The sequence below is a fragment of the Populus alba genome, chromosome 17, assembly GCF_005239225.2.
Source record: "Populus alba chromosome 17, ASM523922v2, whole genome shotgun sequence".
Lineage (NCBI taxonomy): Eukaryota > Viridiplantae > Streptophyta > Magnoliopsida > Malpighiales > Salicaceae > Populus > Populus alba.
Window position 1 is genome coordinate 19,476,529 of NC_133300.1, and position 27,343 is coordinate 19,503,871.

A 27,343-nucleotide genomic window follows, 5' to 3' on the forward strand; every position below is an offset into this window, starting at 1 on the left:
CAAAACTTTAATAACATATCAAAAAACTAATTTAACATTAAAACTTAATTTATTAGATCAGAAATCTCAAGATATGATTTAAATTGTAAAGTAAAGTCTTAATATATAATTTATATTATTTTTTAATATTTTAAATGTGGTGTAAAATAATTTTTTCTTGAAAATATATTAAAATAATTTTTTAAAATTTTTATTTTTACCCTTTACATCAATCGCATAAAAGAAACATTAAAACAAACATCAATTTAATGTTATTTTCAGACCAAAAATTATTTCAAAAAAATCCAAAAATAAAAACAGAATCTGCATCGAGCACCCCTAATTAGGTTTTTGTTTTGTTGTAAAGGAAAAGTAAACTGATTGTGTGACGTGTGGACCACGATTGTTGGGATTTGTGGATGTGTTCACACTTGTTCTTCATGGGGTTAGAGGTATTCTCTGAGACACGTAGCCCGCCACCTTTTTTTAATTACTATTCTCATCCTTTTCGTTTTCTTGAATGCCTGTATTTTTCCCGTGGAATATACATGGCCAATGACAGGGTAACTTGCTGGTTGTATTAGGGTTTGATCAAGGAAGTGTTTCTTCTTCAACTTGGCTACTACAACTCTATATACATACATATATACATATACATATATACATATACATATAATACATATATATATATACACACGCCTCATTGTTGTCTTTTTCATTGGACAATAAACAGTAAGTTTTGTTTAATCTTTAACGGATTATGAGAGTTATATTAGATCTAGACTTGAAAAGTTTTTTAAATTTGGATTAAAATTTTGTTTTAAATCTATTTTTGGGTTTTCAAGAGTTATTACGTGGCATAGAAAGAGATGGTATTGTTTGGTTATTTTTAAGTAAAATGGGTTGAAAATAGATTTTTAAATTTAAAAACTATTTTTCTTGATTTTCCAGTAACCAATAATAACTAGATTCTAAACGATGTGTCTTTTTCGACCAAAAACGTTGCGTCGGGCAAATTTTTCTCTACAAAAATAAATGATCATGTTTAAAATAAAACTTGGCGTAACCAAGTGCATGTTTTTGAGTGGTTAAAATATTGGATTTAAAATTTCTTGAGCTTCCCCCGCATGTTGGAACCCTAATGTTTGTCGAATCCTCTACAATATAAAACAGGTACCTGATCTATCAATATTGAGTGACAACAAAGATTTTGAATTAAATAGAGAAAGACTCGCTTAATTAGTTTATGATATGTTCACTCTTTTTCGTTTACACATGTGATGTCTTAAGCATTATTAATGTGAATTCAAGTTAACAAATTATGAATAGAAAATTTATTGAATTTATTATTTTTCATTTCAATTTTATTTTTAGATATTTAATTAATTTTGAATTAATATTTATAATTTATCTCAATTTATTTTTTATAGAGTTATTCTAATCTCAAATAAATATTACAAGTTAAGAGGTTAACTCATGCAATCTCAAACAAATACCTCAAACAAAATTTTCATTATTTAATTATAATTAAATTTGATTAAAATTGAAGGAAAAAAAAAAGTAGGAAAGGTTCCGAAATAAAAAAAAAAAAACATGCTGATATTATAATATAATTTGTATTTGTTTTGATTTGGAAATGAGACATTCATATCTCGTCATTATTATCCTGAATCGTGTTATTTATAGAAAAAAAAATCAAAAATATTAATTAAAATACCAAAATAATATTATCAAAGATATTTACAAGATCAATCCAAATACTGTTATATATGCTTAAATAATGTATTGTATACGGCTGTTTGACTTGATGTAGGGCTTTTAGTGATGTTTACTGCTGTGGGTGGAGGACCATTGACCCGATTGACCCAATAAATTAATAACCCAACTTTGAATTTGGACCTTTTTTTTTTGGTGGGTCAAAAAAGGTACTATAAAAAGAGCAATGAAATCTAAATGAGATTGACACGTAGACACATCCACCAATCAATGGAAGATAACGTTATCAAGAGGGTGGCAGAAAAGGCCATGGGGGGCAGATGTACACGTTGCAAACGATGAATGCACAATTAAAGCAGCCCCAAGATCCTTTGAGGATATTATTATGCATACCTACCAGGCTACCACTACTCCTCCAAAGAAAATAAATAATAATAATAATAATAATTCTTATACAATTAATTTATTTTTTAATAATTATAAATTTAATTTTTTAGTTACTAAAAATTTATATAATTATTATAAAATTTAAAAAATTAAATGATATTTATATAAGCTGGTCCGTATACCTATATTAATTAAAAAAAATATCAATGAAAATGGGTTGGTTGAAATTATTTCTTCTTTTTCTTTCAATTTTTTTTCTAAATATTAATTTAATATTTTTTTAAGTTAACATTTAAAATTAAAAACAAAAAATTATGAGAGACAACCTAAATAGGTTTTTGTCTTGTTGTGGAGGAAAAGAAAACTGTTTGGGGGACATGAAGACAACAATTGTTGGAATTTGTGGACGTGTCCACCCTTATTGTTCATGGGGTTAGAGGTATTTTCTTTTAGACACGTAGCCGACCACCTTTTTTTTAATTACTATTTTCGTCCTTTCATTCTCTTGAATGACTTGTATTTTCCTTTAGAATATACTAATTTACATCTACATGCTATGCTGTGGGGTTATGAATTTTTTAAACATAAAAAAAAAACTTAATTCTCATAAGATTCTTTAGTGTTATAATTAAATTTGAAAATGCAGTCGTTTTAATTATTTTATTAAAATAACTTTTTTCTAGTAATATATTTATTGTTTATTTTAGCTAGCACCAGATTTTTAATTAGAATCATTGTTTTTATTTCTTTAATACCTTATAGTTGTTAAAACAAGTTAATAAACGATCTTAAAGTAACATGTTTATAGTTTATGTGATTAAAAACTATAAATATAAATGTGATGAAATCATATTTAGAATCAATTTATAAATTTTGTTTTCATTCACTCGAATAAAGGCAAGGATGGAGGGATTTTTTGCCTCTGTAAGGGTAAAGTTGAAGGCACGCAAAATTTATTAACTTCCTGAAGGCATGTAAAATATTTTGGAATATTTGAAAGTGTGGTTGTGGGTATTTTTTTAAAGTGTTTTTTATTTGAAAATAAATTAAAATAATATTTTTTTTATTCTAAAAAAATTATTTTTAATATGAACATATCAAAATAATATAAAAATATATAAAAAATTAATTTAAAATAAAAAAAAAAGTTAAATTTGTTTAAAATATAAAATCAAACAAAACAACAGTAAGTGTCCTCTGACTCCATAGATCTTCGTGTTCAAATTTATACAGTAAATAATTTTTTATTTACTGTTTGGGCCGCAACCCAAACAACCAAGAAGAACCGGCGGACAACTGTTCTCCATTCACAACTATTAAGCCACAACCAAGATTGGACAATTGTTTTTCAATCGTCGTTGTTGGGCCACAACCTAAACAACAAAGATTGGACAGCTATTGTCTATTCACAACTTTGGGCCTAGTCTAATTTAGCAACCGAGCAACTTGTCGGGCCTAAAAGCCCAACCAAATAAAGACTCCATCCAAAGGCCTAGCTAGGCAGAAAAGGAATGGCGTGCCACACAATGTATTTTCTCTCCTACGGGTGTGTTTGGTATTGTGGTTGCTGTTGTAATTGTGGTTTTAAAAAAATTGTTTTATAAAAAGTACTTTTAGTTGAGGTTGGTTTGAAAAAATATATGTTTGGTTAAAACTGTGATTGAAATTGAGGTTAGACAAAAAGTAGTTTAATGTGTTTGGTTAAAAAAATGCTTTTCAAATTGAGATTATAAAATAATTAAAAAATACTTTTAATTTAAATATTGTAGATTTAACTACTATTATTACATCATGAAATAAATAACTATATTTTTTATGATTTCTTAAACACACAACAATAAAAAACTGAATTTTTTATTACTTCATCAAGTGATCTCCTTCTAATTTTTTTAAATAAAACAGAATTAAAATAAAAATAAAAAAATGAATTTTTTTTAACTGGGTCTGACACGGCAAAAACATAATTGGAATTGCGATCAAATTCCACAAATGCTACGTTATCATGCTATATCCTTCTAATTTATGTAGTGTTATTAAATAATATTAAATACTAGTTTTTCAACTAAAACTCAATTTTTTTTTTTTTAAAATTACAATTTCATTACGTACAAAATTTATTCGACAAAAACTACAGTTTTCATGATTTTTTAAGCATTCAATAAAATTAGGTAAAATATTATCAGGAATAAAATTGAAAAAATATTTAAAAATATTTTATATAAAAAATTAAAAAATAATTCAAGAATATTTCAAAAAAAATTTATCTAATATTTCAATTCATGTTAGAATTGTTGTTTTCTTTTCTGACTCACACTCTCTTTTCTTATTTTAGTAATTTAGAGGGTGTTTGACATTGTGGTGGAAAAGTACTTTTTAAAAAATTAAAATTTTTTTTTTTGCTTTAAATTAATATATTTTTGATGTTTTCAAATTATTTTGATGTTTTAATCTCAAAAATTATTTTTTAAAAATAAAAAAATATTATTAACATACTTTTTTAAATAAAAAATACTTTAAAAAATAACAACAACCACACTTCCAAACACGCTTTTAAACATTAGGAATTCCTTTATCTACATAAAAAAAACTTGTTCGGTAAGAAAACATGAAATGAGAAAGCCTGGACACGTTAGCGACACATCCGTTATGAAAAACTCAAATCCATTAGTTTGCCTTTTAAAATCTGAGATTAAATTGAATTTAATTATTTTTTTAAAAAAATACTTGCTTTTTTAATTAGTTTAATAAATTTTCTCGTCTCTAACTTCCGGACGTAAAAGTAGCTTGACATGCATAGATATGCTTCGAGGAATCTTAGAGGTCCCGCTGCGAGTAATCATTTACAGATACTCGCCAAAATCAATAAGAATATTTTATCAAAGGACACGTTTCAGTTAAATAAGTCGAGTATAGAGTGTTACCTACTCAAGCGACTAACTACAGCACACAAAGTAAGGACATATTTGTCATTCCGTAAATCTACCGGTACATCACTTTCCCTTTCCTTTAAAACGCCCTTCAAGCTTCCACTCCTTGCTTTCACGACGGTTCTTTATTAGCTATAATCTGAGCAAAAGTAAGCTTAGTGGCGAATAATTTCAAAGAGGTCTGAGTTCATGATGGCTTTTGTGTTTCTTTTAAAAATTGCAGTGAAATGCCTCGGTGTTCTTGCATGGTATGCACAATGTCTGCGTGTAACTTTACTTCGTGTTTTTCCTTTGCTTTGTGTTTTCATGTCTGTGATGATCAGTTGTTTCTGCTCCATGGTTGCAGGCCTGTTTTTGGTTTGGGTTATCCTCTGTAAGTCTCCTCTCTTTGTTTTACTTTGAGCGTGTTTGTTCATGTTAATGACTCGACAATTAATCTCTCATGGTGTTAATTTAGATTATGTTATTCGGAATGTCAAGTCGGTGTTTGTTTAGCCAAGAAGTGATGAATCTTACTCGTGCTTGTTTCTGAGTGTCTAACAGATGTGCTTCCATTCAAGCGATCGAGACTAATTCGAACTCCGACACCCAGAAGCTGATGTCATACTGGGTCTCCATTTCTGTGGTCTTGCTCCTTGAACATTCGTTTCAGCTTGAATGGTAATTAAATGAAATGAAATTTAAGAAAAACTAAAATGCGTCCCGTTTTCCTGCTGCATTTTTCACTCTGCACTTCTCACTGTGGATTAGAGTAGTGAATTTCAATTGCGTTTTCCAGCTTCAGAAAAAGGAGAAATTCTAGTAGAAAATTATTATTTTTTGATTGAATTTAAATTATTACCCGTATTATGAAAAAAATATTACCATATAATAAAAAACAATTTGAAGAGTTTCTTACTATACTAGATTAAATATTTTAATATGCATTTTTCTCTTAGTTGTTTTATTGAATCTCTAGTTAGTTTTAACAAAAAATTTTTTTTAATATTTGTTATTGATATATATAATTCTCGATTTATCCTATTAATTATGCTCAATTCGCTATATCAATATTTTTTATAAACTGAGTCATGAGTTTCCTAGTTTAACATATATTTAAATGAATTGAACTATTTCAAAATATCATTATATCAATATTTTTTTAAAAAAATTCAAATGACTACATCTTTTTCTTTCCATTTAAATTGAAGTTTATTAAAACAAATAAATTAGATGTATATTTTGTGATATTTTACTTAACTCCAATTCCAATTTCCCAACATGTGAGCATTATATTATTATTTTTTTAATTTATTCACATCAAAATTATCAAAACATTATTTTTTTTATGAAAACTTTATTTTATGCTTCAAATAAGTTATTACTTACAAAAATACTATTTTGATAAAGAAATGTAAAAAAAAGAAAAAGAAACGCATTAACAAGATGAAGGAGTTTTAATTAAAGAAATACTTTTTTTATTCTTATTTTAAATTCTTCAATTTTTTTGTTTATTCTGATTTCTTTCAATTTTTATTAAATAAACACCATGGTTTGGAAATCTAATTTTTAAAAATAATTAATAAGAAAAAGGAGAAACTCTACTAGAAAATTATTATGTTTTAATTGAATTTAAATTATTAACCCGTATTATAAAAAATTTATTACCATATAATAAAAAACAATTTGAAGAGTTTCTCACTACACTAAATTAAATATTTTAATATACATTTTTCTCTTAGTTGTTTTATTGAATCTCTAGTTAGTTTTAACAATTTTTTTTAATATTTATTGATATATATAAATACAGTTGAGAATGATCAGTTAATGAAAGTTGATGTCTTCAAGATGATTTTGGACATCTGTTCAAATTGTTGGTATAGGGAAATATGCTGTGTGCTATTTGATGAGGACAAGAGGACTGTTGAATCTCTCAAGTCAATCTCTATTTTCGCATCTCTCTATATGCAGGCTAGCCTTCTGGCCATACATTAAGCTAATGATCGTCGGCTGCTTGGTTCTGCCTTACTTCGATGGTTCTCTGTATGTCTATAAACACCTTATTAATCCGTGTCTATCCATGAGCCCTGCAATTATCATCTGCCAGTTCAACAAGCAGGAGGAGTTGTTTTTCAAGAAAGATGATTTTGTTGTTGAGATGAAGAGGTATATGAAGGAAAATGGCCCTGATGCTTTGGAGGATCTCATTGCTTCCACGGTATATATTCTTCTTCGTGGCAACAAGTCCTATGGAAATCTTTTGACATGCACCTGAAATCAATTGAATTAATCTAATTTTGACGTTCTTATCATGTGCATAAAGCATGCTTTCTCACCATTGCTTCCCTCCCAAACATCTGTCTCTTTCTTCCAGAAAAAGAGTGCAAAGCCTGATGTTGATGTGAAGGAGATCAGGGCGGTTGAAGCAGAGGATTTGGTAAGATCGCTAATTTCAGTTCCATATTGTTTATGGCTCATTATGTGACTTGTTCAAAGCCAGATCAGGAATGCAGAAACACCCACCAACCAATGGTAGCAGGAGCGGTCTTTATAAACTCATGTTTCCTTATTATTGATTGATTTTTTCCCTTTTTTGAAAAGAAGTCCTACTTATGAAGTAATTCAGTGTTCTTGTAGAATAGTGGTTTTTAAGTGTGACGCTGTACAGGGTTTTATTTCAGCTGATCAAGCTTTTGATTCATGCAGCCCAAGTTCGAACAACTTCTGGTTCGATATGAAGACAGCAATGATGCGGAGATAACAGAGAAGATAGAAGTTGCATCAACCAAGCAGGTAATTTTATTCAACGGTTGGAAATTTGGGCACCCTTAAAGGAAAAGTCTACCTGTTCTTTTGGAAATAATACTATGAACTGTGAAATGTTACTGCCTGATGAGAAATTTGAATATCTTTTGATTCACGCTGCTGAAGCTGGAACAGCCTAAGCTTCCAATTCGATTCAAAGACGGTAATGCTGTGGAAGTAACAGAGAAGCAAGAAGTTGCATCGACCATGCAGGTTATTTTATTCAGCAGATGAAATTTTCAGAACTTTTAAAGAAAATAGCTGCATGTGCTTCAACCCAAACAATCTAAAACTTCTCTTTAGAACTTGTGTTATTTGATAAGATTTTCAAAAATTCCCTTTATGAGTACCACAAATTCCCTTCCCCCTGTGATTTCTTTATTGGTTTCTTGTTAGTCAATGTTCTCTTAACCATTGGTCCTGTGCGAAAGGAAGACAGGCAGCAGGCTAGACAGGTAGAATCTAACATCAGCCAGACAGAAAACAGAACATTTCCACCTCTGGAGAGCATAAACACTGCAACAACAACAGTAGGAGGCGGAGATCTTTGTGGGATTGTACCTCCCGAGAAAGTCCAAAAGGTATGGACTTGTGTTATATGTCAAGTAACAGCCCAAAGTGAGACAGCTCTAATTTCACATCTCCATGGGAATAGACACAAGGCCACTTGTGAACAGCTAAATGTCAAGAATCATACAGATGTTAAATCACATCTTCAAGGAAAAAGACGCAAGAAAGCTTGTGAACCTCTGAACTTCAAGAACCAGGCATCAAACAGCAATGTTTCCCCTGCTTCAGTGGGAAGGAACCTGATGAAGAGCCGATGTATTGAGATGATAGGTTCTCATTGGTTTTGTACAATCTGCAATGCAAGCAGTGTACATGGCAAGCAAAGTCACCTTAAAGGGAAAAGGCACAGGGCTTCGTTGCAAGCATTGGATGGTCTTGGAGCAAATAGGCATGCTTGAGTCACTGAATATGTTCATACAACTATTGCAGAAGATGTTCTAATCTGGAGGCCAAGGTGGCGGTGATCATCCAAGGTACCTGTAGATTAAATGGCGTGTCTTGTTGCCGGACAAAAACAAATTAAATGGCTTCGGAAGGCAAAAACTTAAAAGGCGGATATTATGTAAGCAAGCCTTTGAAATGGCGGCCTTTTGTTTTTTTGTAATTAATGAACGAAGTCTCTTTGATCCAAAGGAAAAAAGTAGAGTTTATCCTGCTACAAAAACAAGAATTCAGGCACGATTACAAGAAAAATAATGAGAGAAATAGCCACTGCTTACAAAGAACAAAAGATTTTGTTTCTTGTCAGGTCCTTTTGCATATTGCATATGAATAATGAATGAACCTTTGTGGACTCCTCGTCGAATTCCTTTGACTCAGTGACTTTGAAAAAAAGGGGACGATAACTAAAATTTTATAAAAACTCGACTTTTAGGCTCATTATCATTGGAAGGATAAATATCAGAAATATTAAATATCTTATCAAATTTATTCCTTGATATTCCTATTATGTCGAAAGGTTTATAATTCTTTTGGCTGTAGCTTGCTCAGAACAAAAATACCATCACCATATCTTATTTCTTGAACACTTGAAACATGCCAGATTATCAAATCTCTCCAGTCAAATACCAATTGAATAACGTGTAATTTGGTTTTGGATCAAGGAATTTGGATGCCAGAAAAAGCATAATGAACTCCTATGTAACTATCACAAGCAGATTTTCAGAGGAACATTCAACATGGGAAACGATTTCTTGGAGTATATTAATTTCACCTACCCGTAGGTTTGTGCCATTCTCGTATCCAATATCTGACTTTTTCTTGTGTGCCGTTTCAGTGATGAAGAAAACTTCAATAAAAGGTCTTTGGAAGAGCAATGCATTTTCGATCTGACAGATGCTGTGCACTAGAGATAATTCAGATTTCTGCTAATGTAGTGCAAGAACTGGCTTATGATAGAATCCCTAAGAACTTATTTACAAAGGCAATCCATTTCTCATCTCCAGCACAGCTTTTATTATTCTTGTCTGAATTACTTTTACCTAGACTATATTCAATTTGCAATTTTAAAGCATTATTGATTTTATTTCAATCTAAAAATCCATGGCTTTATTTCTCAAATTCAGCTTCAAACAACAGGAAAATAACTGCTGCGCAATTTAAAAAAAATTGGGAATTTTTATTGATAGATGTTGAGAAAGCTTTGAATTTTCTTATTCAAAAGAAAAACAGTAAGAAAAGTAATGAACTTTTCAAAATCCAGAAACTTTGAAAAATATAAATCAGGAAATTTAAGATGGATCAGAATCCTGGCTTGGTTCTCAAAAGAGAAAAATCGCTCAGTTTATTCAGCTTCGATCATTTGGGGAAATAATCATCATCTCCATCTGTTCAATCCTATTATTTATCATTAATTAATCCTACAAATCGCAATAATTTAACATAAAAAATAAAATTTTTAAAAAATATTTTAAAAAATCAAGTTGAAGATGGATCAGAAATCTGGCTTGGATCTCTCGAAAGAGAAAAATCGCTCAGTTTGTTCAGCTTCGATCATCTGGGGAAATAATCATCACCTCCATCTTCTCCTTCATTTAAAAAAAAAAAAGCCTTTCACAATAAAGATCTAATAAAGACACAAAAATATCTCCAAATCTGCATCAAACAGAGAGTGTGGTGTAAAGATCTAATCAACTCCTAATTGGGATTTTGCAGAAACGGAAAATTAGATATAGCGTCAGCTCATACACAACGTTTACTCTGTAAAAAACGCTGGTAATCAGTATATGACGCAAGGAAAAAAAATTAGATTTCTTGATAGTTTATGAAAGGTGAAGAAATTGAAAAACCAGCAAGCGCAAGAGAAGTTGAAGAAATTGAGGAAGCTGCAGAGTGGATCGGGGTACACGAGAGCACAATGATAATTGAGGTCAGGGAAGAGTGGTTTATAAAGGCAAAGGAAGGGAGGGTTTGCTGCTGTTGCTAAAACCCTAGATCAAGTGGGCTTTTTCCATATGTACTGACCGAGTAGAATTTGGGCCGTGTGGCCTCTTATCACACCAAAGAAGAATGACCTAAGGAGAAGTTATTCGACCTGTTTAAGACTTGAATCTTGGATGTGTTGGATAAATAAAATCAAGTTGATTAATTTTTTTAAATAAAATAATATTATTTTAATTTTTTTAAAAAGATATTAAATTTAATTCTGATTAGTTTAGCTAGATTAAAAACTCACTAATCAAATTAATTGATTCATTTTTTTTTTAATAAAATAATATTATTCTATTTTTTTAAAAAAAATACTAAATTAAATTTAAATCAAGATAACTAGTTTACAAACTCACTTATCAAATTAATTGAATTAATATTTTTTTAAAAAAAAAATCTTTGTGGTCGCATTAGATTTTATAGCCATGGAAACGAATGAATCTTTGGGGGAGGATCAAGAATTTGTTTATTAGAATTTTGTTTAATTTTAAAGTAAATTTTTTAATTTTTAAATCCAGATAGTTAAATGCATAAATAAGTATTACATAGATAAATATTGGATGAGTATTTTATTATTATTAACATAAAATCTAGAGATTATCCTGTAAAAACAATTTAATTTAAATTAATTTATTACCTAGCAAAAATATTCATTGTGATTAATAAAAATAATTGATTATCTCCAGTAATGTATCTCCATAAAAATGGCCAAAGATAGCTTACATCCTTTCACTGATATCATCATATTGTGAACTATTGCAATTCCAGTTTCCAGTTTCCAATCTTCATCTCTTTCAATTCATTTTTATTTTTATTTTTATTTTTTAACCTTCCATATTTCTCACAGCCCAGTCATTTTGATTTAGCTCTTTTAATGGCGACAATGCTTCATCCATAATCCATAATCAAAATTCGTATGTGCATGCTGCTAGCTAGTTCTCTCCTTTTTTTTTAAAAAAAAAATAATAATAATTAATATACTTTTATTATCAAATAACAAAAGCAGAAAAAAAAAGGGGAAAACCAATATGCTTGCTAAACCCAAACTTTTTCATTTTATTTTATTTTTCTCTCAGTTACCATTGCTTTTGCTTTGTAGAAAAATCCCCAACAAAAATTAAATAAATATCAAACCCCATTGTTTTCCAACATCATGTCTCAATAAATCATCACATGTTAATTGCAATTGGCAAATGATAAGACTTGTGTCTGATGCATCGATTATTTCTTGTTTTTTTTTTTTAATCCAAGTATTTTTATATTTTTTAAAAAATAAAACTAGTCTCGTTCAGGATTCGTATGTATCCTGAATATTACTTGTGTTTTTACTCTTACATAAATATAATAATGCCGATCAATATTTCATTGATATTCATTATTTCTTGTTCTAATTCTTTATATACTTCTTCTTTTATAATGATAAAAATTATTTTATTATGATTCTAAAAACATATTTATTTTTATATATTAATTTCCATTTTCTTAACTAAATACATTTTCGTCTCTTTTACATGTTTCTTTTTATCCAAGGCACTAGTCAAATACAATTTAAAAAATTTAATTAACCTACAAAATTCTAAAACCCCATTTTTAGAGATGATTGGATTGTCACTAAATCTTCAGTAGAATAATACCTGATCTTGTATTATGTTCCAACTCGATCCTCCATAATGATGCTTGGAGGATGTAGCTAAGAAAGACCTTAGCTACCTTTCCTTCCTTCCTTCCTTCTCTTTCTTTTTCTATGAATTCCCTGTTCCTATCTTAGGAACTCGAAAAGAAAAGAATATTGAGGATTGCTTTGATTAATCTCTTTTATAACCAAGAATCTCTCTATGCACCTCTTAAAATTCCTTTCTTTTCCTTCTCCTTTTCTTTACTAAGAATGTTCCTTTTCCCCTTCTATCACCTATCCTTTATCGACCGATTTCCTTAAAAAAAAAAAAAAGAGTAAGTCTCAAACCCAATCATTTGATTACAACCGAAGCAAACCCATTTTCATGCACCAATCAAACAACTGCCATTGCTCTATATATTGGTTGTCTTAAAGAAGAGTTGATCAAAAAGCCTTTCGTGATCATCTTCTTTCCTTCAAAACCTTGTGCTGCTACAAAAAATAAGTGTTGTTACATAATGGCAACCTTGAAGAGGTCAGACTCCATAGCTGACAACATGCCAGAAGCCTTGAAACAAAGCAGGTATCACATGAAGAAATGTTTTGCCAAGTACATAGAGAAGGGAAGGAGAACAATGAAGCTTCAACAATTACTTGATGAGATGGAGAATGTTATTGATGATCAGGTTGAAAGAACTAGGGTCTTGGAAGGTTTACTAGGGGACATTTGGTTTTCCATTCAGGTTTGTATTCTCTGGTCCTTTCTTCTTGGTAAGAGACAACTTCATCCTTTAACATTCATGGGTTTCATTTTTTACCCTTGAAATTAAGAAATTCGTACAATGTTATTCTTATGTAGAGTTTGTTTATTGTTTAGAAACAAAAAAAAAAAAAACCGAGACAACGAAGACATGTTTCCATGTTCTTCTTAATTGTTTTGAAACGACAAAAATTTACTCTAAAACTATTTCAAAGACAAATTTATTTTATGTTTCTGTATCCATCCTCCTATATTGTCTAAACTAATGTGTAGCTTGTAGCTCATTGGTACTCTTGTAAAATAAAAGTGAGGGCTCGAGTTTGAGTCTCATCTCTATACAAGCAGCTTCAGAAATTTTATTTTCTAAGAGAAATCACATGTAATTTGCAGGAAGCAGTTGTTAATCCACCATATGTAGCTTTTTCCATTAGACCAAGCCCCGGATTTTGGGAATATGTGAAGGTGAACTCTGCTAATCTTTCAGTAGAGGGCATCACTGTTACAGACTACTTGAAATTCAAAGAAATGATATATGATGAGAACTGGTATGCTATGCACTCTTCTGTCTAGTCAGTTTCACACCGGGTTTTCCTTGTAGATTTCTACTAAAAAACCTGCTGTCATTGCAGGGCGAAGGATGCTAATGCTTTGGAAGTCGATTTCGGTGCATTTGATTTCTCTGTGCCTCACTTGACCTTAAGTTCTTCCATTGGAAATGGGCTTGATTTTGTTTCAAAGTTTGTAACTTCAAAGCTAAGCGGCCGCCTGGAGAATGCTCAGCCTCTGGTGGATTACTTGCTATCTCTGAATCGTCAAGGAGAAGTACGAGAGAAACAATTTCATTTTCTATTCAGGATTGCAATGCATGAATATTTGATTTTCTAATGCCTCTGAATTTGCAGAAACTTATGATAAATGAGACCCTCGGCACCGTCGGAAAGCTGCAGATGGCATTGATAATTGCTGAAGTCTACCTCTCAGGACTTGCCAAGGACACCCCATTTCAGGATTTTGAGATAAGGTGAATATTTTTGCCATCAGACACTGAAATTTCACAATGTAGACCCTGGAAATTGATGTTCTTCGTTTCACAGCTTCAAAGAATGGGGCTTCGAGAAGGGGTGGGGTGATACTGCAGAAAGAGTGAAGGAGACAATGAGATGTCTCTCAGAAGTACTCCAAGCACCGGATCCAATGAACATGGAGAAATTTCTTAGCAGGCTACCAACAGTATTTAATGTTGTCATTTTCTCTCCTCATGGCTACTTCGGTCAAGCAGATGTCCTCGGTTTGCCAGATACAGGCGGACAGGTATGAATTTCAATTCCCTAATGCAGTAAAACAAGTTTACTGGTACTTGATATTCTTGATCACAAACCTGTGCAACTACTCTAAACAGGTGGTCTACATTCTAGATCAAGTGAAAGCCTTGGAAGAGGAATTGCTTCTTAGGATTAAGCAACAAGGCCTAAATGTGAAACCTCAAATTGTTGTGGTAAGTTCACCAGCCCTCAAGGAGTTACTAATCCAATCAGGGTTGCAGGAGTCTGTCTAATCATGTTCTTGCCTAAACAGGCCACGCGACTCATTCCTGATGCTCGGGGAACAAAGTGCAACCTGGAATTCGAAGCAATTGATGGCACCAAGTATTCAAACATCCTCAGGGTGCCATTTAGGGTAGAGAATAGGGTCCTCCGCCAGTGGGTTTCACGTTTCGATGTCTATCCCTATATCGAGAAGTTTACCCAGGCATATTTTGAACCGTCAGATGATTCATTTTAAATCTTTCTTCATTCATGTTCTGGGGATTCCTGTTATTACTGAATGCACTTGTCTGTTTTTATATCAGGAAGTTACGACCAAGATCTTAGACCTCATGGAAGGAAACCCAGATCTCATCATCGGGAACTACTCTGATGGGAATTTAGCAGCAACTCTCATGGCTGGTAAACTTGGGGTAACTCAGGCAACTATTGCACATGCTTTGGAGAAGACAAAGTACGAAAATTCTGATGTCAAGTGGAAGGAATTACAATCTAAGTATCACTTCCCATGCCAGTTTATGGCTGATATAGTTGCAATGAATGCGACAGATTTCGTCATAGCAAGTACATATCAAGAGATTGCAGGAAGGTTAGAAAATTGTCCACACTTCTCTGAATGATTCTATATTAAACCGTAGCTTGTCAAGTGATTCCAAATTTCTTCCGCTAATTATCAGAGCAAAACTATCCTATACAAATGTATTGAAACCCTATGTTATATTATTGCAGCAAAGATAGACCTGGACAGTATGAGAGCCATGCTGCATTCACATTGCCAGGGCTGTGTAGAGTTGTTTCCGGTGTCAATGTCTTTGATCCAAAGTTTAACATTGCTGCACCCGGGGCTGACCAATCTGTGTATTTCCCTCACACAGAGAAACAGAGTCGATTCACGCAGTTTAATCCTGACATTGAAGAATTGTTGTATAGCAAAGTGGTCAATGACGAACACATGTAAGTACTCAGAAATCATTTACTTTAGATTGTCATTGAGAGCAATTAAAACTACCCAGCATCTTATATGAGCTTATTTAAATAACAGCGGATATCTAGAGGACAAGAAGAAGCCTATTATCTTCTCCATGGCAAGGCTCGATACGGTGAAGAACCTTACTGGACTAACCGAGTGGTACGGGAAGAACAAGAGACTCAGAGGTTTAGTTAATCTTGTTATAGTTGGTGGATTCTTTGATCCAAACAAATCTAAAGACAGAGAAGAAATGGCTGAAATAAAGAAGATGCATGAATTGATAGAGAAGTACCAACTCAAGGGTCAGATCAGATGGATAGCAGCTCAGACCGATAGGAAGCGCAATGGAGAACTGTACCGTTGTATCGCTGATACAAAGGGAGCTTTCGTGCAGCCTGCTCTCTATGAAGCATTTGGACTCACCGTCATCGAGGCTATGAACTGCGGATTGCCCACCTTCGCAACCAATCAAGGAGGCCCGTCTGAAATCATCGTCGATGGGATCTCAGGATTTCATATTGATCCAAAAAATGGAGATGAGTCGAGCAACATTATCGCTGATTTCTTTGAGAAGTGCAAGGTGGATCCCGGACACTGGAATAAGTATTCAGTGGAGGGGTTGAAACGGATAAATGAATGGTAACTACACTCGTCGCAGACAACATCCTCGTGTTCTTGCGCGCTTATGTTTACTAACCGAAACCTCATTCACTTTGTTTTGTAGCTATACATGGAAGATCTATGCAAACAAATTGTTGAACATGGGTAACATGTATAGTTTCTGGAGGCAGCTCAACAAGGAGCAGAAACTAGCAAAGCAGAGATACATCCAGTTGTTCTTTAATCTTAAATTCAGGGAACTGGTATGCGCTCTCTCCTTACATGCTACCATGGCGAGCACTCTCTAGTCTCTGCCTACAGTCTTACAATCAGTAATAATAACTATTGAAAATTTTCACTTGTTCCTCACGTGAAACTTCCAGGTACAGAGCGTGCCTATCCCAACCGAAGAAGGTCAAACACCAGTCTCAGAGCCACCAGCCAGAACACAGTCCAGTGCAAGGTAGGGAAGTTGATTCTCTACAAGTACAATCATTTTCTGAGTACTTTTTTTTATTATACAAAATAAGTTTTTCACTTTTCTAACATTTTATGCAAGCTAACTTGCATATTTTGACTCATGCAGCGTGAAACGAACTCAGTCGCGATGGCAGAAGTATGAACTACAAACCCGAATAGCTAATTTCTTTGGATCCTGCAATAAAGGAACTCATATCATCTTTGTCCTACTTTCAGGTTTTTCGGAGCTTAAGCTGTAACAAGGAAGCATGGATCAGCATAGCAGGCATCCTGTGGCCCCTGATATTGTTGTTAACTGTTATGTTTTTTCTTTCTGTTTGATCCTCTACTTTCACAATTCAACTTCAGTCTATCACTGAAAAGAAAATAAATAAATGGGAATATGTACAACTCATAAATTCAGTGTGAGATAGTTTTCAATTGATTAATAATAGTGCTTTAACAGAAGCAAGAAGTTTACCTACTTGTCGAAAGCTATACCTACGGATATACATTCAAATGATAAAGTATGTCCACGTTCATCAATGTCAGGGGAAATAAAAAATCGCAGCAAGATTGACCAAGTCAGTGTCAAGAAATTCAATGGCCCTTCATAGGTCCCCTGTCTAATATTTCCATTTCATCGTCGAGCATGCTTGTGGAACAAGCTTACAGGCTGTGTTTTGCCTCCTTTTCCCTCTTCATTTAGGAGAGGTGTAGGGAGCCAAGTTCAACAATAACATCTTACAGAAGTTTTCCACCATCTTGAAAAAACAAGATAGCTTACTTCCAGGCTAGCTAAATCTATCAGCACTTACTGTTTCGGGATCCATTCTCATGGGACAACAATGCTGAATCCATTGATTTTGACGGATTGTTGAGCCTTGTTGAACTAAAAGCACCATCAGGTGTCATTGTGGAGCTTTCAGAGCCAAATTCACTAATCAAATGAGAACATAATCTTAATCCCTGCAACAAGGAAACAGGAAACAGAAACGGGTTTGCATTAAAAAGAAGAAGACTAATTCTGAATGTTATCAGATTCAGGACAACTGTAATTACAATCACCAAATACCTTGCAAGCATTGATTGGAAATGCTCTCAGCTTCATGGAAGCTTTGGGACCAAATGATAGCAGAGGTCTTCGAACATGCTGCAAATAAAAAATATAGCGTGTAAGTTGATTTGTTAAAGTATTTTTTTGTTTAAAAATATATTAAAATAATTTTTTAGATTTTTTTATTTTAGAAATTAAAGTATTAAAACTATAAAAAAATACTAAAAAATATTAATTTAATATTTTTTCAAGGTAAACATATTTTCAAAACATAATCAAATTTTATTCCAAACACAAAAAAGAAGAAGCTAGAATAGTATAAAAGTAAAAGACTTCTTACTGGAGTTTGATTGCTGAGTCAACATTTAACTGAAATATTTGGTGCATCAATATTCTCAACAGAATTCCATGAATTGTAATATATCTGATGGGCTTGGGCTTGGGCTCATGATTGGATCTAAGTCTAATTATTCTGTCAATTGGCCCACATCAACAAAAATCCAAAAGTCATCCAACCGTGGTTCTACTCATGTCACCTAACTCTTTTCTTTTGGTGAAAAAAGAGGATTATTCCTTTTCTTTTTCTTTCTTTTATTTTTGAAAATGGATTTTTTTTTTCTATTTAAAAAGCAAAGAGACAACTAAAATAACCTTAAAAAATAGCTAAAATTTAAAATAATTAATCATAAAATATTGGGGGAGAAATAGAAAGAGAAAGAAAAAGAAAAAAAAAATAAATTCAAGATGTCCTTTTGCTTTCACTTTGTCAAAAATATCAATCAATATATTAACTGATATTTTATTTTTACGTTGAGGCTTCGTTTGGTGAGACTAAAAAAACGCAAAACCATGATAGGAGAAGCCACAAGCTCTGGCGGTGGAGGCAAGGATGATTCTGCTGCTGTTTCTGCCAGAAAGAACAAGAAACCCAACTGTATGAAAAACCCATCTTTCTTTTCTTTTTTATAATTCGATGTGTTCCAATTTATGATTTGTGTGGTTTCTGTATTGACTTGGTTTGAATTATCACTACCCTTTATGTAATTCTTGTTGGTATTTGGGAAGGTCTGAATCTTTTTTATTTTCTTGAAATGGGTTTTTGTTTGTTTATGTAAAGGTGATTGCTTTAGGGAGGTTGTGATTGTGTTTTTGGTGGCAAATCTGGGATATAGTTTTTTTTTTTTGGGTAAATAACAAATGGTTTTTGTTAAAATTTTCGTCCCTTACATATATAATTACCTGCATTGCCTTTTTAATCTGGTAAATTTGATGTTTTCACCTGTTGATCACCTGTTGAAATGCTGGTGTTTTAATTTTAATCTGGGGTGCTGGATTTTGAAAATCAAATTATGGGCTGAATTGTGTTGTTTTATTCAATGAGTTTTACGAGTGGAGAATTTTCTGAGCATATGGTTGTTTGGCCTTGGTGGATGCAGATTCTAGATTCACACAGCAAGAGCTTCCTGCTTGTAAACCTATTTTAACGCCGGGATGGGTATGGTTTAGAATATTTCACGACTGATTTCTGTTTGACTTCTGCTTCAGTGTAGTACTGTTCTTTGTTTTTTTAATTACTTGGACTGTTATTTTTAATGTTTTCAGGTCATTACATCATTCATTGTTGTTGGAGTTGTGTTTATCCCTATAGGCCTTGCTTCCTTGTATGCATCAGAACATGTAAGTCTATTTTAATCTTGTTTGACTATATTGCTAATTGCCTTGTTTTGTAGATGGCTCTAACATGAAGCTCTCTCTTTTTTTTTCCCCCTCATCTGGCATCATGTAGGTGGTGGAAATTGTGGAGCGATATGACAAAGATTGTATTCCCCCTGATTATAGAAATAACAGCCTACATTATATCCAAACCAGCGAAATTAACAAGACTTGTACAATGACCATTAATGTTAGTCCAATTTCCTTACTTGATGTGCTTAAAGAAATTTGGCTTCCTTCTTTTATTTGTGTCTGTCTTCTTTTAATCTAAGCTGCATTGTTTTTCAAAGATGCCTTGACTGAAGATTATTTCAGGTTCCAAAGCACATGAAAAGTCCTGTTTTCATCTATTATGAGCTTGATAACTTTTACCAGAACCACCGTCGGTGAGTAGAAGAAATATTTACTGCTGTGTGGTTTTTGTGTATCCTTATAAGATGTGAGGTATATGTTCGGCAATAACTTTTCTTATTCATATAAGGTATTATATTTTTAAATGTTATTTTCCTCTTTTTTCTTAGCAAATTGTCAATTCTCAGAAAATATGATGTTACAACTGCTAATTGCATATATGTTGAATTAATTTGTCTGATTTGGACCTTTAAAGACCTTCAAATGTGGTACATACTTTTAACACCTTTAGAAAATTGACTTCATTGTGATCATAAATATGTATCTATAAAGACTATTGTCATTCGTGATATCACCAAGGCTTTTCATTGAAGAGCAGCTACCTGTTGTGGTCTTTAATTTTTTCCATTTGGCATGTTCTATTAACATCTGGTGCTGCTATCTAGGTTTGAGTTATGAAAAGAACAAAAAATACAAAACCGTTAAAAGTGCGGATTGTCAAGTCGGATGATGAAACTGGGAATTTGTAAGAGCAAAAGTGTTCCATTGATTGCTCAACTTAGAAAAGATAATAAAAGTACAAAAGCATAACTAAGGTTGCTAACCAAATGCTTTTTCCATGTTTCATCTGTTTCTAGGCTGGTACATGGAATGCACAAAGAATTCCCCTGCAAATCACACTTGTGCTGTTTATGGATTTTGAAATTTGAATTTAGCTCAGTAGTTGATATGGTCTGCCAGTAATACAGACCACTCTTTGATTATATTTTTTTCTGCTTGATCGTTCATTCGCTATTCTCTATAAAAGGTAGATCTCAGTCCTCAATTTGGTGCTAGAAATTTGCTATATGGCAAATCACCACAGAAAATTTCTTTTAGACAAATCCCAGAACCCAGAATTTGTATTTGTCAGAATGGCAAGGAAAGTAGAAAAATTACCAAGGTAAAAGTTGGAGTAGCAATTAAACTATGTTTATATGGGTTGCATTGCGTACTTGTACATAAGTAGACCATTTTACGATAAAAAAGTAGTTGTACCATTATATTGGTTGCTTCTTTTCATTTGAGAGTCTGGATTGTTCTGTTGATCTATGCCCATAGTCCCATTTCCATTTTTGGTAATATGCAATTTGTAGGAGTTTGAATTAAAGTTTCACTTGGAAATTTTAAAACATGTTGGGTTTTCTGACTTTGCTATGATATGAATTTTTTTCCTGAACAAAATTTTCAAGTTACTGATATTTTTGCATTAATTGTGGAAACCTCCTCATAGTTGAATTTGCTTTTCACATGTAATTAATGTACTGCTTAGGAATCTTCTTGTGCTAGGGTTCTTTTGACATGCTTCTGCAATTTGAAATGTGAAAATTTTGCTGACAGATATGTAAAAAGTCGAAGTGATAAACAGTTACGAAGCAAGGCCAGTGAAGGTGTCACAGAAACCTGCAAACCGGAAGCTGTCACATCAAATGGGCAACCAATTGTTCCTTGTGGCCTTGTTGCGTGGAGTTTGTTCAATGATACATACAGGTTTTCGGTAAAAAAAGAGGTTTTAGATGTCAGCAAAAAGAACATCGCTTGGAAAAGTGACCAGGAGCATAAATTTGGTTCCGATGTCTATCCTAAAAATTTCCAGAGTGGAAGCTTGATTGGAGGTGGAAAACTCAATCCAAGCATACCTGTAAGTATCTCCCTCTTCTTCCCTGCATGTTCGAGTCTTTTTGTATAATTTGTCAATTAAATTATACTTGGTTTTCCTCTTCTTCTTCTTTTTTTTTCATTCCATAAGTAATTCTTTTCCTTCTCCCCTTTCTAAATCTATCTAGTTGCTGGTTTTTCTTGAAACAGTTGAGTGAACAAGTAGATCTTATTGTATGGATGCGTACTGCAGCGCTGCCAAACTTCAGAAAACTTTATGGAAAAATAGAGAAGGACCTTCAAGCTAACACTACAATTGCGGTTACCATTGAGAATAATTATAATACTTACAGTTTTGGAGGCAAAAAGAAGCTGGTTCTTTCAACCACGAGTTGGATAGGTGGAAAAAATAGTTTCCTGGGCAGAGCTTATATCGCTATTGGAGGCTTGTGCTTGTTTTTGGCAGTATGCTTTGTATTTGTATATGTGTTCAAGCCAAGGTGAGAATGGTTCAAAAATCCTATTAATTGCTCGATTTTTTCTGTGCCAACAACAGTAAATATTTCTAGCTTTGATGGAAATATTCATCGTGAGTGTTTGAGATGGTTTATGTGCTTTATGCAGGCCCCTTGGTGATCCATCGTACTTATCTTGGAACAGGAATCCATCAGGACAAATGAATTAAAACCTGAAGCCATGTTCTGTCCATTCACAAGTTCATTGAAACACTTCCTTGCCATTCTCCTGCACCGGTTTCATTTCCCTCGCCTCAAATTAACAATTCCATGCAGGAATCTAGAGCCTCGTTTTCTGATAAATGCAACAACATAACGCTGTTAACTTATTATATGTTAGGCTGATTTTCGTTGTTGCATTTTGTCCTTTTGCTTGGTCTTTTGACATTGAGATGAGACACTGGTTTGATAAATCCATTTTATGTAGTAGATTGAAGCTCCTACCCACGCCTTTTTTCTGCTTTCATAATAATCATCAAGTTAAATAACATTATTTGCTGAGCTATAAAAAGATTATCAGTAGCATTTAATGCTTGATACAAATATTATAAAAGAGTGAATCAATGTCTTGTTTGCTGTTGGGGGCATTAGGCATCAGCAAGAAAGTATCGTGGGCTCCAAGGGAGTGGAGATATCTCTTTCACACATAGTGGCAACAATGCTTACAATCCCTTCTCCCTGCATGTTGAGAGTAAAATTGTTGATACAGAATTATAAAACTCTTGTGCAGCTTTTGTATGTTTCATAGTGGAAGAAGTATATTACCTTTGCAATGTTCCTAAAGTATGTTGTTGAATAATTTCCATCAGGGAACAAAACTTCGATGAGATCTGCCAAAACCAATTGAGGTTGGGACACTGCTCCATCATTCCAGTCTTCATATTGATAATTCATCAAGGTGGGCACCAGATGGCTCAGATGGGGCAGTCAAAACACATATACAGTACAGGAAGAAGTAAAAACGTAGCACTTACCAAGAGTGGTCAAGTTTTGGACTCTTTTATCATATCTCCACAAGCTTTGATTTGCTATAAAAGCAAAACAAGAATTGTCATCAACACCTATGTTTTGAAGGAAACTTGACTGATTGTAGCCGGCAGGGTCAGGAGTATACGTTTCATCAATCACTACATCCACAGTCTACAAGAAAATGAATTTGGAAAACTTGTCAGAGACAAATTAGAAAGACTTGATAATTGCTAGAAACCAGCAGAAAATATAATTTTTAGCAAGAAGAACTTACACACAGAATTGCATGTAATTCTTCGGAGTCATCAGGATTTGAGGTGTTGTAAGTGATCTTATTGATAGAGTTGTCAATATTTTCTCCACCTGCATCCTCTACATACTGTTTTAAAGTTTAATACATCTCATCCACATTAAAGAGCATTAAATGGTGAATTATTTGTGTTCTCTGTTACCTTCAACTTGCATGTTTCCTTTGTAAAAGACCATATGCCCTGAAAAGCAAGAGAAAACAATTTCATTAGGGTTAAGTCAATCATAACCAAAAAAACCTTGAAATAGTGTTTGATTATTTCCTCGAAAAAATAAAGATAAAAAGCATGCTTTCTTATACCTTGTGTTTTGAAAAAAAAAAAAACACTTTAAAATTGACCAAGAAAGATTCATGTTTTCATTTCTCAAATCAAATACGTTTTTGTTTTTTTTATTCTGTCTTTTATATTATAAAACAATCACCAAACACAACCTCCGCAATTGACTTAAAAATACAAAAAGAAATGCATGTTCAGGTCTTGTGCTATACTAACACTATCATACTGCATCCAAGCTACAATGGGTTTAAAGGAACCCTTTTTGCTTGCTGCAACCTTAGTCAGGCACAAGTAATTCTCTTTTATCTGCAGAGGGAAAAAAATTTACTCATCAAATCAAATATAAAAGAAGCAATAATACTTTTCTCCCATCAATAAAACAATGGTGGTCTGCCATACTTACTGCATCATATACTTTGTTGGCTCTTGTCTCAAGGTTTACAAAAACTCCCAAGAACTTTATCCACTCTGCTCTCTGCCATGTATAGTACAAGTATTAGATCAGCAGTTTCTATACAAACTTTGCCTTGATAAGTTGAATTTGAGAATTCTAATGTGGGAGTCTTTGGTTCAAAATTTGGAATGGCTAGAATGAAATTTACATGTATAAATAAAACATTTCTCAGAAGAGGAATTATGCATTTATTACCTGGAGAGGGTAATCCTCTACTAAAGGAACAAAGTTGGCAAAATTGCATGCTTGTGGTTGGTCTGTTACACTGATAAAATGAGCACCAAATTCTGAGAATTGTTGAGGCTCACTCCTGTTCATCATCTCTATTTCTCCTGTTTCATACAACTTTAATGCACATTCAGAAGCCATGGAATCTGATGTAATGCCCTTCATGCTCCCTAGCAAGCCTAGCAGCTGTTGAAAGATAAAAAGATCAAATAAAAATAGCAAAATAAAAAACAAAAAATTAATGCCAATTCGCCACCCGATTTCTTCTAAGAACAAAAATTTACTTTAAAATATTTCATAAATATATTTTATTTTATTTCTCTATCTTTATCTCTTCAACCAAATATATTTATGTCTCTTTTATCATGAACAACAACGAAGTACAACTTGATATATATATATAGACCTCTTGTTATGGAACTCCTAATCAAGACCATGAGATAACTACAACTTACAGAAGCCAATGATCCTCACCTCCAAGAAGGACACTGTAAAACAGGAAAAAGAAATGGCATGAGAAGAAAAATGAGCTGAATAAATAGCATAAAAAATGAAAAAAAATATACCAAGTATATTTCTTCACTTTTTCTTGCTGTTCTAGCTTTTTCTTTTAAATATATAACAGAATGTACCTGGAAAGGAATAGGTATCAGCTGAATAATTTGACAAAGGGATGACAAATGATTCGATCCTTGAGGTGCAATATTTTGTTCTTGTTGCCATCCTTGAATTATTCTGTTAATTGCAAATGAAAGTACGTAAGGGATTCAGGGATTTGCATATCATCATCTACTATATATATATATATATATATTTTTATAGGCTTGTTTTTATTTTTGGATCAATAATATATAAGCTAAAAGCTTAATAAAATCAAATGACATGTGACATTCTCTACATGTTAAATTTAACATTTAGACAGTGTTTAACAGTGCAGCTAAAATATCATTTGTTTAAAACTTAAATTTATTTTTACTTAAAATTAATTTTTAGTGTTTTTAAATTATTTTAATATGCTGATATTAAAAATAAAATTTTTTAAAAATATTATTTTAATACATTTTTAAACTAAGAATACTTTAAAACTTAATATTTATCACACTTTCAAATAAATTTTTATTATTAAAATGACCGTGTTTCGAGAAACAAGAATATATATATATATATATATAAAACAAAAATATGCTTAGGAGGATGAGCAAACACCGGGACAAAAAAATAAATAGTCTTCAAGGCATCAATAAAATAATTTTTTGTGTTTTTTAAAAACAAAAAGGGTGTGGAACATGTCCTACTTATTTTATTTGTCTTTATTTTTTCTATACTAAAATAATAATCAAATGCTATTTATATATTACTAAAATTGATTAAATGTGCTTTTTTCACTTGAAAAAAAAAAAAGAAGGGTGGAGGAGCCATGTGACTCCAAAAATAAGAACATAAATGTAGCTTTACTATAATTAAATTTTTAGGCACATATTTTATTTTATTTTATTGCATGTTTTTTAATTTGAGTTAGGCCTAGGTGGTCTTTTTGGAGGGTTAGTTGCAGCAGTCTTTTAGTGTACCTGAATAAAAAAAAAAAAAAAAAGGCTTAATTTGAACCTAACTAGATAATCTAGGGTTATATCTTATTAATTAGGTCCACACTAAAGTCCCTGTTTGGTATTCATACTAACTAAATTAATTAATTAAATTAACTACTAACCAATATTTTATTTTTCAATAATCAATTTGAAAGTACTATTTGATTAGGGTTTAATTAACCTACCTATGAATCACTCACCATGGGATAACTAGGTAATAATACTTGCTCTAAGAATTAGGATTGCTTTTACCCCATTACTTAAACATCCTTTTGAATGTTTAAAAACAAATTACCTGTGCTCTTATTATTCGTAGAGTTTTAGTATCATAACTATAATTATTAAATTTAATATGAATATAGATTCGAGATAAGATTTAATTTACAAGTTGAGTAAATTTATCTATTTTTTTTAAATCATATTAATTTATATATAAAAAAAAGAATTTCTTTCAAAAGTCAATAAATTTAGTCAATTGTCATTTTTTTTAAATCAAATTAACCCGGACAAGTTTAATAACCATGATCATGAATATTCATATAATATTTTATTTTTCAAATAGATAAATTTCATTGATATAATTAAAACATCAATACTTATCAAGACATAACATTGCAAAATCAAGAATCTACCCCTTGAGTTATCTAAGATATATACAAGAATCTATGCCTTCCTGAAATTTACAAGTTAATCTTTCTTTCCTTTGCATATCCTACCTAACGTAATTTGAAAAACTCAAAATACATTTTACCAATATTTTAATCCAAAGAAGAACTTGTGGCAAGAGCTGCTTCAGCACTATCGATATCTTACCACCAAAAGCAGTTTGGAATTTTATGTAGTTACTAATGGAGGAGCAAAAAAAAAAAAAAGATTAGACGTTAATTATATATTTACCTGAATGAGAAGGTAGCTCTTGCCATCGACAACATTCTTGATGACTTTGAAGGTCTGTCCATAATATATATGGAAGTTCACAGCATCCTCTGTCTTCGATATGTTCCTTACAGTGACTGCGGAGCTTGCAGCATTTGCACCTTGAAGATATCCACAAAGGAACAACACAGAGATAATTTGGACCCTGAAAGAAGAAGAAGAAGACGAAGAAGAAGAAGAAGACATGATGTGATTGATCAGTGAAGAAGAAACAAAACCCTGTTTCTATCTACAACAGTTGAGCTCTAGCTAGCTCGTAGTATATTAGCAATTAGAAAAATAATGTATTGTGGGCTATGTACCAGACCTAGGTGTCTGTGTCTGTGTGAGAGAAAAGTTTTGCAGCTTTTGGAACGGCACGGGGCTAATGGCTGTGGGGGCGAGTGGGCGACAGTAGAGTTGAACAAAGGAGGTGAATTATTTGATGAGAAACTCGTGGCATGTGATGTGTGGTTAGTGGATTTGCTAGCGGTGAATTATTCTTTAGTCATTGGTTTTTGAATGAAGTTATAACTTAGTCCTTCATGCTTGAAAACCTATAAACCAGTTCCTCGACTCTCGTTGACAGCCA

At 32.4% G+C, this 27,343-nt stretch overlaps 4 protein-coding genes and 2 non-coding genes across 8 annotated transcripts; 3 read left to right on the forward strand and 3 right to left on the reverse strand.

Annotated features, from left to right (window-relative positions):
- The first annotated feature begins 5,112 nt into the window (after nucleotides 1-5,112).
- On the forward strand, nucleotides 5,113-9,033 carry LOC118031774 (HVA22-like protein a). Of its 3 annotated transcripts, XM_073405676.1 has the most exons (9): nucleotides 5,113-5,257; nucleotides 5,356-5,382; nucleotides 5,553-5,669; nucleotides 6,960-7,206; nucleotides 7,363-7,425; nucleotides 7,695-7,781; nucleotides 7,920-8,006; nucleotides 8,240-8,374; nucleotides 8,449-8,612. In XM_073405676.1, exons 1-9 carry the CDS (start codon nucleotides 5,199-5,201, stop codon nucleotides 8,464-8,466), a joined length of 840 nt encoding a protein of 279 aa, XP_073261777.1. In that variant the 5' UTR covers nucleotides 5,113-5,198; the 3' UTR covers nucleotides 8,467-8,612. The 3 variants fall into 3 exon arrangements, with proteins under 3 accessions (XP_073261777.1, XP_034892158.1, XP_034892159.1); XM_035036267.2 differs by having other exon boundaries at nucleotides 8,240-9,033; XM_035036268.2 differs by having other exon boundaries at nucleotides 7,929-8,006; nucleotides 8,240-9,033.
- Nucleotides 9,034-10,098: 1,065 nt separating this feature from the next.
- Nucleotides 10,099-10,189, reverse strand: LOC118031780 (small nucleolar RNA Z103). Its single transcript, XR_004684574.1, has one exon. It is a non-coding gene; the product is annotated as a small nucleolar RNA Z103 (small nucleolar RNA).
- A 102-nt stretch (nucleotides 10,190-10,291) lies between these two features.
- On the reverse strand, nucleotides 10,292-10,384 carry LOC118031779 (small nucleolar RNA Z103). The gene has a single exon (XR_004684573.1). It is a non-coding gene; the product is annotated as a small nucleolar RNA Z103 (small nucleolar RNA).
- Nucleotides 10,385-12,841: 2,457 nt separating this feature from the next.
- On the forward strand, nucleotides 12,842-17,222 carry LOC118031772 (sucrose synthase 5). Its single transcript, XM_035036265.2, has 14 exons — nucleotides 12,842-13,148; nucleotides 13,556-13,710; nucleotides 13,795-13,987; nucleotides 14,068-14,186; nucleotides 14,260-14,476; nucleotides 14,565-14,660; nucleotides 14,741-14,914; nucleotides 15,015-15,298; nucleotides 15,439-15,663; nucleotides 15,752-16,318; nucleotides 16,404-16,542; nucleotides 16,663-16,742; nucleotides 16,866-16,895; nucleotides 16,976-17,222. Exons 1-14 carry the CDS (start codon nucleotides 12,924-12,926, stop codon nucleotides 16,989-16,991), a joined length of 2,520 nt encoding a protein of 839 aa, XP_034892156.1. The 5' UTR covers nucleotides 12,842-12,923; the 3' UTR covers nucleotides 16,992-17,222.
- A 1,259-nt stretch (nucleotides 17,223-18,481) lies between these two features.
- Nucleotides 18,482-22,453, forward strand: LOC118031761 (ALA-interacting subunit 3). Its single transcript, XM_035036250.2, has 8 exons — nucleotides 18,482-18,729; nucleotides 19,232-19,290; nucleotides 19,398-19,472; nucleotides 19,582-19,698; nucleotides 19,824-19,894; nucleotides 21,240-21,540; nucleotides 21,708-21,997; nucleotides 22,122-22,453. Exons 1-8 carry the CDS (start codon nucleotides 18,645-18,647, stop codon nucleotides 22,180-22,182), a joined length of 1,059 nt encoding a protein of 352 aa, XP_034892141.1. The 5' UTR covers nucleotides 18,482-18,644; the 3' UTR covers nucleotides 22,183-22,453.
- On the reverse strand, nucleotides 22,430-27,135 carry LOC118031760 (uncharacterized). Its single transcript, XM_035036247.2, has 11 exons — nucleotides 26,734-27,135; nucleotides 24,883-24,985; nucleotides 24,725-24,738; nucleotides 24,218-24,436; nucleotides 23,972-24,043; nucleotides 23,785-23,874; nucleotides 23,434-23,472; nucleotides 23,256-23,360; nucleotides 22,987-23,152; nucleotides 22,778-22,887; nucleotides 22,430-22,690 (listed from the first exon to the last, which is right to left on the reverse strand). Exons 1-11 carry the CDS (start codon nucleotides 26,956-26,958, stop codon nucleotides 22,607-22,609), a joined length of 1,227 nt encoding a protein of 408 aa, XP_034892138.1. The 5' UTR covers nucleotides 26,959-27,135; the 3' UTR covers nucleotides 22,430-22,606.
- Nucleotides 27,136-27,343: the final 208 nt, after the last annotated feature.